We start from the raw sequence: 14,990 nt of genomic DNA, 5'->3' as shown, positions 1-14,990 counted from the left end.
ACGCTGAGCCCGTGAAAGCCTTCCCAAAATGTGAGCAGCTCCACAGATCATCGCACCTGCCATGGTCACGAGGACCGGCAGCTCAGGACACCTCCGGCCTGTTGCCTCTGCCCAAGGCCACCAGCGCACAGGGGCATCAACTCGAACAGCATCCGAAGGGCAGCGGCTGCTGCAGGCAGGCAGAGATGACCAGGGAGACATATATATATACACACACATATATATGCGCACACATACACACACTCTGTCAAAAGAAGAGACCGTGAGGGACTTTCAGTGTGACCCTCTTCTTCGGAGCAAACAGCTGGGCTCAGCCGTCTCGCTGGTGCTCCAGCCACCAATGCAGCCCCAAGCCAGCGCCTCGCCTGCGGCTCATAAGCTCTCGGCACGGGAAGGAGCAAGAACCGATTTTGTTCTTTCATCCCTGTGATCTGATCACCACCCAGCCTCGCGACTCATCCATCCATATTTTGACTCAGTGCAGAAGAGAAATGTTTTCATCCTCCTGCCTTCCCTGAAGCAGGCCCTTTCCTACCATTTTATACCTAACTAGAATCGAAAAAGTGCAAGTTAGTCATAGCACAATGGTCCATTTTCTGGAGGTAAAAATGCCACTGCTTTCAAATGTATTACCTCCCTGCTCCACAGGTTTCAAAGTGGGAGCTTCACAGTCAGGGAAACTGGGCCAACAGCGTTTGCTGAAAAAGAGCAGTATTTCTAAGAAGCTGTTTCGCATTTGATTGGGTTCATTTTGCTGTTTCTCAAGCCTGGCACAGCTGGCAAGGTCTGGCTCAGAGGGCTACGGGGAAGAACCAGCCCAGAAAAAACTCATTAGAACCCTGCTAAAATAATTGCAGAGAGGCAGATCAATCTCATCCTCAAATTAATTGACTAGCTGGCAAGGAGGGAAGACCCCAAGGTTTGGGACAGTGTCGCTGCTTGAGAGCTGGACCCATCTCCAATGCCTGACAAAGAAAACCTTTTGAGCTGACTGCATCCTCTGGGATTCTCTATAAATACATCCAGGGAGAGCACACGTACAGATTGAGTCGATAAAGAGATATGACAGAAAAGCGCTGTAGTATTTTACTCTCCCTCCTTGCCCAAGGCAAACTATTTCGGTTCTTTCTCTCCCTTGGACAGCTATCTGAAATATCCCCGGCTTCCTCCGTGATCATTAATCCTTGCTGCAAAGGCGAGGGGGGAGCAAGTCTTTGTGTCTGAGCAGATTCATCTCTCTGACAATTTTGCAAGGCTGGGTAAGTCGTTACAAGGCTGTGAGCCCCAGCTTTCCAAAGGGGCGGCTAGGAGAGCAAGGTGGCTTCTCACTCCCTCCTGGGATGAAAATGCCCCCAGCAGGACCACCAGCTGACAGGCAGCACTGGGCCAGGCTTTTGGCCATCCAGCCATCAGGGATGCCCACATGGTTTGGCATGGATGGGAAGGCAGGCGCTTGAAATTTGCTCTCCTTCCAGGAGCTGCCTTTGGAAATGCTCCTGGAAAAGAAGCTGGGATGGTAATAGGATCAAAATGCTGGATGTCACAGGAAAGCACCCACAGTGGCAGAGACCCAGGGCTGAGCTGCCAGCTGGAACAACCTCCCCGGGGATGCAGTGGAGTCCCCATCGCCAGAGGCTTTCAAGATGCAATCGGGTGCTAGATAACCTCATCCAGGCTCCCTTTCCCATGAAAGGTTGGACCAGATGACTTTTCCAGGTCCCTTCCAAACTGGGCTGTTCCCATTCTGTAATCAATTAAAACTGGGGAGGCCACAGTGGCCAGGAACCTGCATCCCACACCAGCCGCTTCCCCGTGACCAGGACTCCTCTGCCTGCTGCTGGGGCAGACGCTTGCACAGAGTCAACAAGAAGTTGGGGAAAAAGACGGGTGATTTCACACATGAGACAAGCTGCAGAGGCAGGAAAGGAGCCTTTGTAACTACTGAAGCTCAAAGCTGGCCAGAAAACCTCTTTTCTGCTCAAAGCAGCGATGCCGCCAGAGCTGAGGTTTTACACCTGCCCCCGTGCAACCGAAGAGCAGAGCCGAAACAGAAGCCGCGCACTTGCAAGAGGAAAGGTGCTCACAAGCACAAGGCAGCAGAGCAGCAGGTATGGCGCTGGCACGCACCAAGCAACCAGCACACGCGCTGACCGGCACACACTGGTGTGTCTGGCACAAGTTGGCCGTGCCGGCTCCGTCAGGGCAGTGCCCAGCACCGAACATGAAGTACGGCCAGGGCTAAGTCACCGCTCACCCGCCCGCAAGGCCCAGGGAAAAACTGACAGCAGATGAGTAGCGGCCTGGGGCTGCCAAATTCCTCCAGAAAAGTGGGAAAGTGGGGATGCCTGCTGCGAGTGGCAGGAGACATGACGCAGAGCCCTGGATCCCCATATGTTCCATTAGCGGCGCAGGAGGAGTGCGTTTCCCTGCAGACACAGGTTAAACGGACCTGCTCCACCGCACAAGCTGACCCTGAGCCGGGTCCAAAGGTCCCTACAGCGCTGAACAACATTCCCCACCAAAAATCCTTTCCCCCTGGCTCAGCTCCCAGCCTGACCTCACGGGCGTCCTGCCCTCCCCTGCCCGTTCCCCCATGTAGCGCTGAAGGCGAGGTCACTCACGCTTGCAGGATGTAACTTCTTTGGAGGGTTTTGCTGCTAAAAATATTTAATAAATAAAAGTCACCGCAAACACACCAACTGATGTGATGTGACATGCAGCTGGGGGTTGCCAACCAGCAGCGAGCGGGCAGCCTCGCTTGAGAGGGACCGCTGAAAACCAGCTGTCAGTGCAGGTCAGCAGGAGATGAACGTGCCCACGAAGGCGCCAAGCCCATGCAGAGACACCTCGGGGTCCCTCTCCAGTTCCTGTAGTTGCACATCACCTTCTGGAGAGGCTCGGGCTGGAGGATCATGGTGCCCACCCCTCGCCTCTCCTCCTACCCAGCCCAAGACCAACAGTTTCACTGGCTCCTGGCAGAGAGCACACGCCAGCCAAGGCTGTCCTCCAGCACCACTGGCCAAGCTGCTCCGGCACTCATCCTCATTGTCCGCACCTCCCATACACCCACACCGGAGGTACCTGAGGGACAACCGCTGGGGACAGCCCCAACCTGCCACTGCTGCAGCCCCGAGGTACACAACCAGCAGGCACCGGGTGCTACTGAGGTCCGTCTGCAGTGCACAAGCCACATGTGACCCAACCTACAGCCCGGCTTGGGACCCGTGCACACCCAGGCAAGGGCTCCCAAAACACTTTCCCCAGAGTCTGTATCCTTATCCAAGCCCCTGCCAGCCCAGGGCCCAGCAGCCTGTCACGCTGTCAGCTCTGGTCTCATCTCTGCCATCAATACGAGTTAGAAACATCAAATCCTCTATGACTCTCAAGGGCTTTTTTCCCCCCCGTTTTTATTTGATGCATGAGGATCGCTTAACAGCAGGATCAGATAACCTCCTGTCTTCCTGGGAACTCTACAGATCTATATTCAAGTGCACATGGGCTGAAACTGAAGGTCATCCCACCTAGCCAGGCAGCTGAGGCACCACCTCTCTCCCCAGCACCCCAAACCTCTCTCAAGGCATCCACAAACTGATCCCCACGGTCACCTTGGGGCACGGGAAAAGGGGGAGAGGAGGATGGAGAGGTCCATCTCCCAGAAAGCCACAGGCATATTCTGCAGGGTGAATCACTGATGCAAGGAGGGACAAGGTCATCTGGATGAGTCCTTCCAGGCCCACACGATGAGACATTGAGGGCAGCAAAGTCTCAGGTTGGCGGTGATAAGTTCTGGACACAGGTATCCTGCTCCTCTTTCTCCCTGGGGAGATGGATACGCAACTTTGAGTGGCCTTGGCTCTGTAAGGGCTCCACCTCAGGCAATGGTCTTCAGCCCATGGTCCCCAGAGCTCGCAGAAGACCAAAGGAGTTAGTTCATGAGGACAAGCAAAGGTATGGTTGAGGAACAGCACCAGCAGAGAGATCTGGGCATCTGTAGTACTTCCTAGACCCCCGGAGGAAAACCTCAGGCAGGAGCTGATCGGCTGGAGCCACCACTGTGATCAGGTCTCACACACACACAGACTGCAGCCCGGACCGCTCGCACACAAACTGGTATTTAAAAAGGCTTCACTCACAGAGCCCGAAATAAACTAAATCAGCAGGAGAACGAATTTAAGCAGAAGAACATCCCAATGACTGAGCCCGCTTTGCAAATGTTTTACCAGCTGCCAACCCCCGACCCCAGCCCCCTGACACAGCCAAGCAAAAAGGCCGCTCCATGGTTTCCTTTAAAACACAAACCATCCGGCATGGGAACACAGCTCCACAGACCTTCATTTGTAACGACTGGGAGAAAAGCAAGCCCAACAGATCTGAGCAAAGCCAGCAGCCATGGCAGTGCAGTCAGGGGAGCAGGAGGGGAAAGACAAGGTGCAGCCATACTCACAAGGGTGCTGGGCACCGAGGCGTAGCTGCCATGAAGGACCACATGAAGGTCCCCAGCCCCTACAGACAGAAAGCTGTTCACGTTAAGAAGCCATTTGGGGTGCTGGGTAGGGCAGGAGAGTCTGAAGCATGGCACAGATCCCGGACATGTCAGCTGGGGGAAACCTTGGTGGTACCACCGAGAAGGGAGGAGCAATCAATGTGTCTTTCTGCAATGGATTTAGGACAAAGCCAGACAACACAGGTGAAATGTTTGCTCTTCCATGGGAGGATATAACACACGGCTCACAGGTCCATATAAGATACATTTAAAACATGCTGAAGTCCTGGCTGCCAAGCTGTCCACGTGTCAAAGGGTGATCTCTGCCCAGCTGGAGATGCTAGAAAGTCCCAGGAGAGACAGCAGCCTGTACCTGCCAGTATTCAAATGGGTAAATAGCTGACTCGGGTAAGCACAGGTTGGTCAGGCAAAGACTGAGCCAAGGCAAGACAAACGGACGGCTGCCACCGGAACAGATCACCAGGAAGCAAAGGAGACCGACACAATTAATGCCAACCAACACATGTTTACATCTGTCAGATCCTGTTGGCAAACGTGATTTATTTTTGTGGGGATTGTAGGCTTGACTGATAAACGAATCAGCACCCATGCCATTCATTCAAACTCGTCTAGAGATGACATAGGACTTGGTACCATTTCCCATTTTTAATCAAGAAATTACAACTCCATCAAAGGACAGTGGCACGTGTTTGAAGTCAGTTAGCTGGCTCAGAACAGACCCATGACTGAGGGGTCCATGGCAGGGGACAAGACCTGCAGCAGAGATCTGTGCACCACAGCAGTAAGACCATTACTGAAATAAAGCATCCATTTGTACTACTGACAAGTCAGAGAACTTTCTAAGCTGAAAACAGGTCCAAAAAAAGACCCAGGAATTAAGATTGGAAAATAAGGAAATTATGCCAGTGGAAGACTTTACAAGCTCTATATATTTAGCTTATCAAAGAGAGAGGCAAGAGGTGACTGCATCCCAAACTGCCACAGCTGACGAGGGGAGCAAAGCTCACTCCAAGCTAGCAGCCAAAAGAATAACGTCATTTCCCTGGATGAAAAGGGGAGCAAGCCGTGTCTTTCTAGCACCTTACGGAGCACCCCACCTCAGGTCCCCACCGACCAGGGGTGGGGCAGGAGCCTTCCCAAGCCACCTGAAGGTGTGGGGACATACCTGCCTGGCAGCAAGGAGAGGAATCAGCAGGAGGTATTAGGGAAGAAATGCTTTTGAGGGACGCTAAACCACAGCCTATGCCTTAAATAACCCATGCTCAGAGCAACGAGCCAGCAGGCTCTCCCTGGGCTTCTCCAAAGGCGATTCTAGCCAGCAAGTCCCTGCTGCTGCCAGCCTGCCATCCCAGGGGAAGGATGTCCTCTTATGTTCCAGCGACAGCTACAGCCATTCCCCCACAGTTCCTGAAAGCCATGGCTGCACCCAAAGACTCATGGAAATGCCAGCTCCTGAGCCCCACGAGAGCACGGAGGCATGCTGCAAGGGCAGGCTGACCGCAGCACCTCCTGCTCCGTGCCAGCCCATCTCCCTTCCATCCCTAACAAAAAGAGACTCCATCATCCTATTTATTTTTTTAATTATTGCTATAAATTTTATTTTTAATCTTCCCCGTCCCTCCAAAGCAGCAAGAGACTGGGACACACGAAACACAAGCTGCTGAAAGCCAGCACCGCTGCACCTGCACAGCTTGGGAAACCTGAGCCATGGGCATCCCTGATAACTTCAGCGCAGCACCAGTAAGTCCAGAGGGACCCACACTCCCCCTCCACATCCACCAGCCTTCAGCCTCGGGAGCCGACGTCCCCAGCAGTTAACCTCAGGGAATGCCACGGGAAAGGCGCTGCATGGCCACCCACAGTGGGGCTTCCTCCAGCTCTGCCCAGGCTTCCTCCCCGCCTCTCGCAGTCCTGCTCCCTTAGCTGGTTCCCAAACCCTCAGCTCCTTCGCCCCACGCTTCCCCTCTGATCCCCTTCTCCTCCCATTCCCCTTCCCTATTTTTCAGCATGTCCAAAGCTGTCTCCACCCTTCCTCCCCTCTCCATCCCCTGCTCTCCCACACCTCCCTATGACTAGGCAGCCATGCCATCCTCCCTCCACTTCAGCTAACTCCCTCTCTCCACAGGAGCCGGCGTTTCATCTCTGCCGCTGAGCCCCTTTCATGCCTCCTGGCTTTTGCCATCCCACCCCCTTCCTCCCCGCTGCCGCTGGGATGGCAGGGCAGCAGGGGGACCCGCACGCTCGGCAGGCCTGACCCCCAGCTCTCATTAACAGCGCCCTTCTCAAAGCCGGCGCAGCATGAAATAAATAAATAAAGCAAATCTCCGTCTCGCTGCTGTCTTGGGTTGCTTAAGGGAGCCGGGCGCCGGGGGTGGGATGAAGGATGCTATTTGGAGAAGCTGTCTCCATGGCAACCCCCATTCCCACCATCCAGCGGGCACAGGTCACCTGTTTCCATGAAAGTTTCCCCCCCTCCCTCCCCATCCCTCCACCCCGGGAAGTGCCAGCACAGCCCCGGGGCACAGGTGGTCCAGCCCGCAGGAGAAGCGGCAGGGATGCTGCTGGCGCAGCAGAAAACAGCCTCCAAAGTCCCTGATGCCACATCAGAGGAAGCCAGGGCATCCCCACAGTGCAGTGTGCAGGGACCGGCAGCACCCACTCCCCTCTGTCCCACTCTGGCAAGGCAACCCCATCATCTCCCTGCCTGCGTCCCCACCGTCAGTCTGGCCGGGGGGTCACGCTCTGCTGCAGTACTCTGGGATGGATGCAGGCATGCACCCGACACACATGCTGTTAGGACTGGGGCAGAGATCAAAATGTGTCCCCTCCCTCCACGCGCAGCCCTGGGTGCTGCATTTCCATATGATTTCAGTTATTTATTTTAATTTGCAATCAGCCACTCCCATTAAACGCTGCCAGGTGCTCCCAGAACAACCCATGGTTCCCTTTTTAGCTCTAACAACTCCATCTCTCATGCGACAGATGCGCTCGCCGGGACCTTTCCCCAAGTAAGGCAGCGTCAGCCCCACATTGCCGAGCACTCCCGCAGCCAACCTGATGCTCCCACCCGCGCCATCCCCCTCCCTGCACGCCCACGTGCCCGCCGCAGGGCTGGCAGCAGTGCCCGATACCCCCTGCACCAAAACAGCCGGCAGAGCTCCAGGAAGAGACGTAGAGAGGATGGAGTGAGAAGAGGACAACGGGGAACTGGTTCTGCTCTCCACCGGCTCTCCAGCACAGGGAGGGCATGAGCAGCGGCGGTCTCACCCACTGCCGGTGTTAATGCATCTTCTGCCAGTACCAGCAGGCAGCTGCCTAAGGCCAGGGTGGACAAGAGGGTCGGCAAAGAGTCCCTCGCTGAAGTTCTGGGGTTAGCACCCGGGCAGCCATCCTGCAGCATAGCACAGGCTGGAGGGATTCACACGGTTCCCCCACAGGGCTGGGAGTTTCGCCAGGAAAAGCAAGTTTATAAATAGTGCATTTCAACACGAACAAATGAAAGCGGCAGAACTCAACAGTCAGATCAGCCAGGGGCTGAGCACTGGCCTCTCCCCGGCATCCTCCCGCACCAGGAAGGACGGTCCCTTCCCTCGATCGCCCAGCTGGCCAGGACCATCCTCACTCTCTAGAAAGCCTGAATCTGGAGGTTTCTGTGTCAGATGTGCTGCCTGGGAACACCCTTGCTGCAGCTGGTCTGGCAGCCAGAGCAAGGCAGCGAGCTGGCTTCAAAAGGACCAGAAACAGTGGGGATGGCCACCTGCTCTGCTTGGGGGCAAGGGGAAACACAGCCCACAGCATCTGGCTGAAACCAAATCTTCATAAACCCACAGGCCACAAAGTTTCTAACTTCTTCTCCCGCCCCTTGCAGAAGACAGCTGTCCCACCAGTGAGGCTGGCACTGGAAACAGAAGTTTCATGGCACGATGCATTACACCAAAGGGGCACATACCTGCCAGATCTGAACAACAAGCAAGGCACTCAAGGGGAAAACCAGCTTTTATCTCTGCATTAAGGAGAAGAGCAGCAAGTTGTCAGATGAGAACTTGCTTCTTGTAAACACAAAACAGCAGAAAAGAAACCCCTGTGCCTACGAAGCGAATGGAAGGACATCCCTGCTGGGGAACTACCTGCCAGATCACAAAAGGAAGAGATCTTGATGGCAGTGCCCAAGGGAAGACATCAAGAGATGACACGTCAGAGCAGCCCCATCAGCTGTCAGCAAGAGAAATCTCTGACAGTCCATGGAACACATGCGATGCTCTTCATGCCACACTTGCTTACCTTGATGTAGGTGTCAAGGGCTGGGTGGACACGGTTGACTGCTAAATGGATGGACAACGGTGTAGTGAATGGGAAGGTTGCCATGACCACGTGGCTGGGAGCAGGGAAGGAGAAGATCTTGAAGCCATACTTCTGGAACCGCTTGATCTGCTCTTCCGATGGCTTTGCGTCTCCCTCGCTCAGGATTCGGCCTATGGCAAAGCGGCACTTCTCTGGAGGCACCTATCGAGGGGGACAGACAGACAGCGTCAGAAGGGAGAGGCTTAAGATCGGCCAAAACCTCAAACTGCAGAGCATGGAGGCAGGAGACCACCATGAGCCCAGGGTAAATGCAATGGCCCAGCATGACCAAGCATACCAAACCAGGTGCCTGCCCCTAACCAAGACTGATCCAGGCCCAAGCTGTCCATGCTCCTCAGCCTAAGCTTACAGCCCAGTGGGGAAGGTACCGCTCCCCTCCTTGGAGGGCAGAGGGACTTGCCGCAGAGGAGAACTAAACCACACCGGGCTGCTCACCCAAATGCGTCCCAGGTAACAGCCACTGCAGAAAGCATCTCTCCTGACCCCCCATCAGAGACCCGACTGTGGAGACATGCGCACTACCATTCCCACCCGCAGGACATCCCTGCAACTCCAGAGGGGAGCTAAAAAGAGATGTGACCACAACCTGCCCAGCTTGCCCCCATCCCAGCCCCAAGGAGGTTGCCCTGCAGGGGTACCTGCCCCCAGCAGCCACCCGGACACATGACCCACCAGCACAGGCCACTGGCACTAAGCCGGAGAGAAATCCAGAGGCTGCCAGGTCCCTCCTAAGTGGGCACACTCAGTCCAGTGCAGTTTTGGGTGGAGGGGGAAACTGAGGCACATAAGACTTGCATGCAGTCACCAAGCTGTTTGTAGCAACACAAAAAGAAACATATCCCCTTCCATCCTGGACCCCAACAACACACAAAACATAAAACATGCTCTCTTTCCAGATTTGGGGAAGACAGGAGGCTGCAGGGCTCCCAGCCCAGCAACGGGGGTGCTCAAGGCTCTGACTCCGGCCATCTCCAGGCCAAAGCTGACCCAGGCTGTGGCTTTCATTTCTGGTTTTTAACAAAATCCCACCATTTGAGTTCATATTTACCCACGGCACTAGGCAGGAACATGGCAGGGGCAGGAGAGCCCAGCAACTCCCCCCGATACCACCTAAGGGCACAGCGTACCTTCCCACTGCCGAGATCGGAGCCCAGCTCCCTCCTTTAATGCCAGCCTTTGTCCCCAGCAGAGCTGCTGTCTTTTCCACCCCCAAAGAGATGCTTGAAGAAGGAGTTGGCAGGCAGAGACAAGGGTCCTTCCCTCAGGGCACACTGGCCTAAAAAAAAGGAGCCTGGGAAGGCTGGGGGGTACAGGGGGCACCAAGGAACGGGGCATCGTCTGAGCGTTCGTGCTTCCCTGCCACTTGCTCTCAGACCTGCTGGATAATGAGACGATATGGCAGCCAGCAACCAGGACTGGCAGATGCACCTTCTGACAACCTCTTCTGGCAAGGGCTGGAGAACCAAAGTCTCCAAACTCCCGCCACACAAGACGGCAAAACTCACCAGGACCTGCCAGGAAGCCTGAGAGTGGGCAGCAAGACTGACGGACACCCTGCAGGCATTGACATCACAAAGCTCTCATGGGGATGACGGGAGGCAGAGAGAGGGTGCACCAAGGCCAGCATGTTACCGCTTCCCATCCCGACGTGCCTCCCAAGGGGATCTCCGCTCTGCGCTCCCCAGTCTCATCCATAACTCTGCCTGCGCTAAAGCTCAGCAACATCTCCTGCAGCACAACCACTCCGCACCGCACTCCTTGTCCTCCCTTTCCCTTAAACACCCTTTAACGTTGCACGACAGGACCATCCCGGAGGGGAAACACAAGCAGATGTAGATAGGAAGGAAGAGAACAGACTGCGAGAAGCAGCAGCAGCCATCAGGCTGGGCACTGCCGTACCTGATGGCTCGCTCTTGCCCTCCTGTGCTGCAAGAGGGAGCTGCAGACAGGGCTGTGCTGAGCATCGCTGCCTTGGGGCAGGGAAGGAGAAGCAGATCCACCCCAAATACAGCAAAAGGCAGCAGTAACAGGCATCTGTGGGGAAAGGCTCAGATGAAGCAAGGAGATAAGGGAAATCTAGATTAAATTCCTTTAAACACACAATCTCCGTTGACATCCTGAGCAAAGACAAATCACCGCCAGCCCCAGAGCAACTGATGGAAGGACCCAAGCTGCCAGAGTGGGCAGCACCACTCTGGCCAGGTACGTTTGCTTCCTCCCTTCTCCTTTTAACTTTCTTTTTCATAGTGTGCAGCCCCACAGGCACTTTCTCAAGGGCAGCAGCAAGGCACATTTGCCGCCTCCTACCCTGCCTGGAAAAGCCCATCTCAAGGGAAGGAAGGAAACACTCCAGTTAAAACCAGTCTTTCACAAACAAATTTGTCCTTTCGGGGTGGGCAGGCATTGATCAAAGCCTTTGCTCCCCCAAGTGCCCCGACAGAGAAGTTTTGGAAATTATTAGTTAACATATTTGGCAGCTTCGCTGATGGGAGCAAAACCCGTTCCTGCATTCAGAGACCGTTTCAGCCTCATCCATCCAGGGCTGGGGCACAGGCTGGTCACTGAGCACGCGACCATGTGGACTGCAGGCAAAAGGCCCTAGCACGTGCCTACAGCTAAATGTGAGCTTGGCTGGAGCTGAGCACAAACCGGCCACATCCAGTCCTTGCTGAGGAGTTATTTTTGTTCCTGCCAGAAGTGGGAAAAGGAGGGAGAAGTCCTCTGGGTTACTAAATATTAAATAAAAAGGTAAAAAAAAAGTGGAAATTAATATTAATCTTGTCCATTAAAACACATAAAAGATTGCTGGCAGGGGATCGGCAGCACTCGGGGAGCATCCTTGTGTGAATACCAGAGAGCCAGGAGCCAGCAGGGAGCCCTGGGGATGCCGGTGATGGTGGCCACCCCGAGGCCCGGTGTGAACCCAAGGCAGCCCCACATGCTCCAGGCCACGGGGCTCCCCCCAGCCCCACTCCCAGCCGAGAGCCGGCACACAGCCGCTGCTTTCCTCTGGCATCCCAATCCTCTCTCCTAGCAAAAGCCTCCTTTGGCCATGAGTCTGCTAGCACAGCAAATGCTGCACTGGCACCTGCCAGTCATCAGCCCCTTCCCCCTGCAATGCCGGGGGCACCAAACCCCCCAGGAGCCGGCGGCCGAGAGCTGGATTCGAGGGGGCTGTCTGGCCAGATCCCATCGGCACTCAGCCAGGGACACCGCGGGACACAGAGGGCAGCGAGCATGTTGTGCTGCCTGATGACAAAAGGTCTATTTTTGGTGACAAGTCAACATCTGCAGTGGGTGGCCAGCTCTGAGCAGACCAGCCTGTGCCTGAGGGTGCTTCACCGAGGTCAGGAGAGCACTGACAACAAGGAAGAGGAGGAGGTCACCTCTTCCTCCCAGGGAAAAGGCAGCCTGGGTGACCAATCCTACCCTGCTGGACCTCCACGAATGAGAAGCCAGCAGCACACACCATCTCCCATGCCACCATGGCTACAGCGGGTATGAGCACACAGGGGCACCCCACGGGACACTGGGGTGCTCAGTGCCCAAGTCAGCATGCCAGGCATGAGCAGTGCAGCCCCCAGGCAAGTGACCCACCCAAAACTAGTCCCTTCTTCACCTTCCCAGAGGCAAAGCAGCCCTCTGGCCATCCTGCCCAAGGACATTCTCACTCCCAGCACCCTGCCTGGCCTACCTGTCAGCGAGACACAGATCTCTGTGGGAACCAACTTAGAAGCCACAGATTAGCCTGGAGAAGGTCCCACCAGCACTCCGGCTGCTCCGGCAGACCCAGGTGTGCTCATGGGTGTCAGGTGAGAGGAGGCTCCTGCCACTGTGCAGAGCCCCACAGCTACATCCTGCATGGCCCTGCTGTGCCCCAGCCACCACAGTGCCTATGGAGGCATGAGGCTCGGGCTGATGTCACCTGCCCAATGCCATGAGCAAAGGCAGCCCTTCCAGAGAAGGGCAAAGTCTGCGGGGCTGCCTGCCAAGCCTTTGAGGGCAAGTTAGGCTCCTGTCACAAGAGCCAACTGCACGGCCTCCAGAGCTTGGGACGCCTGGTCGCAGAGATGCGTTATAGGCTTTGTTGGTCCCCAAGAATTTCCAGCACCCACCAGGCTCGCTCCACACATGTGCAGTGCCCAGAGCTTTTGCTGTGCCCATCCCGAGCACCACCTGCAGGCTCCGAAAGGGAGGCAATTCCCCTGCCCAGCGTCACCACCAGGATCTCCCAGCCTAACCCTCAGATCTGGGGCCATGCACCCTCCAAAACATCTAGAGACCCACATGAACTCACCACCATCCTTCACAAGGGCCCCACTGCAGACTGCAGCTCCCCACAGTATCCTGTTCCTCACCTCACACACCGGCTGAAGGCACAGGCACCCCACGCTGGATCAGTGGCCAGTCCGTAGGCAAGTGAGTACAGACCCCTCAGCAGGGGGAAAAAGAGGGCCTCCAGATCCAGTACCATGCTCCAGTCCAGACTGGGCACCAGCTGGGCCACCAGGCAGAGATCCCAGTGAGCCTTGACCACAGCAGGCCAAGAGTTGCCTCCACTCACTGAGCCCTGAATCCAGAGAAACCTCTCCCAGTCACAGACACCAAGACAGGCCTCCTTGGCCACCAGATGCCATTCAGCCATGCTGGCAGAAAAGGTCTTTGCCTCCCGAGAGACCCAACTGCAAAAGGAGAAAACAGCTGGCTTCCAAAACCCTGGATGGCTACGAAAGACAAATTCTGCAGCCCCACCGCCTGCTCCAACCACAGGGTGAGAGCAGAGATGCAACAGATGCAGGAAGGGGAGAAAAGAGACAGGACCAGAAGGAGGAGGCAGCTCCATCCTGCACAGACACCCTGACTTTCCAGGGTCATGTAGGAATGTGTCCTTCCCAGTCTTACCTGGTGCTGCCAGGGAAAGCACTCCCCGTGCCAGCCATGGCAGGAGTCACCACAAATATCCTTATCAGTACCTGTGGGCCACAGCAGTACAAGCTTTCACTAGCCCACGCTTTGGCAAACAGAGAGGCAAGGCACAGCACCCAAGCAGAAAAGGTCCGCAGGGCAACCGCAGGCATGTCTGCATCACGTCCCCAGAGCAGGGCAGCACCAAGCACGGACACCGAGCCCTTCCGACAGCATTGACTGCTCTGCTCAGTCCCCAGAGACACCAGGAGAAGAAGCAGCAGCAGCAGCACTGGGGTTCTCAACTCCAGAAGAGAAACTTGATGCAAGGACAAGGACACAAATTAGTGGTGGGGGAATTGGCCAATCTGACCATGCAGGCCCCAGCATGCCAGGTGCTCCCCACAGCTCCCATCCCTCACCTGCTCCAAACATGACACTTCTCACAGAGAGAAGTGTCCAAGCACGTCTAGTCGAACCCTGCCTCTGCCCGGCTCATCCTGGAGGGGAAGTCCTCTTTGCCACCCTCCTTCCCAGGCCAGGAAGAGGCACTACAGGGTGTCTCTTCTCTACCTCCCAGGATCCAGAAGCAAAACTGGAAGGTAAAGATAAGTCAGCTCGTCACAGGATACAAAGACACAAGGTGGTTGAGCGCACCAGGCTCCGCTGAGCACAGTCAGCTCAGTGTTTTCTTGCCTCTGATATCTTCCTGCCACAGTGCTCCAAGAAGCCACTCAGCACTACGCTTTCATGGACAAGTTCTCTCTAAGCAGGTCCAACCCTTGGGAGTACCATCTCGCAAGCAATGAAACAGGGGTGGGTACTATGCAGCCCATGAGGGTTCCTAAAGCAGGGCCAGTCACCCCAGAGCAGAAGCACTGGGCGAGAGCTATCAGCCCAAGCACTGTGCCCCGTGCCAGCCCCCAGCACTCGTGCCCAAGCACACACACGGGGCTGCTGGCCACCCCACCGTCCCTCCCCCCCCCAGCATTCCTCCACGGTCACACTAGCTACCGCAGAATTACTGGGGAGCCAGGCTGTCTGCCACGGACAAATGCCCACATGCCATTATCTGGATACCCTGGTGCCACCAAGCATCAGCAGCCAGGCTCCTCACCCCCCAGCAAGTTCTGATGTGCTTTTGTTTGCTCCTTGTCCTGGACCGTACCCAGTGGAGTACTTAGGTCTGGCTGGCAGCCATCAGGCAGTGCACTTTCTG

General features: G+C 55.8%; 1 protein-coding gene across 2 annotated transcripts in view; it reads right to left on the bottom strand.

The window, feature by feature from the left end:
- The window catches only part of TEX264 (testis expressed 264, ER-phagy receptor), a 39,987-nt gene that overhangs the window by 21,763 nt on the left and 3,234 nt on the right, over window positions 1–14,990 (bottom strand). For both annotated transcript variants that reach the window (XM_054837894.1, XM_054837895.1), the window contains exon 4: window positions 8,786–9,007. In XM_054837894.1, coding sequence (XP_054693869.1) covers window positions 8,786–9,007 — 222 coding nt within the window. The remainder of the gene's footprint in view (window positions 1–8,785; window positions 9,008–14,990) is intronic.

Source organism: Grus americana, chromosome 11, assembly GCF_028858705.1.
Source record: "Grus americana isolate bGruAme1 chromosome 11, bGruAme1.mat, whole genome shotgun sequence".
Classification (NCBI taxonomy): Eukaryota; Metazoa; Chordata; class Aves; order Gruiformes; family Gruidae; genus Grus; species Grus americana.
This window is presented reverse-complemented; position numbering and strand designations above follow the sequence as displayed.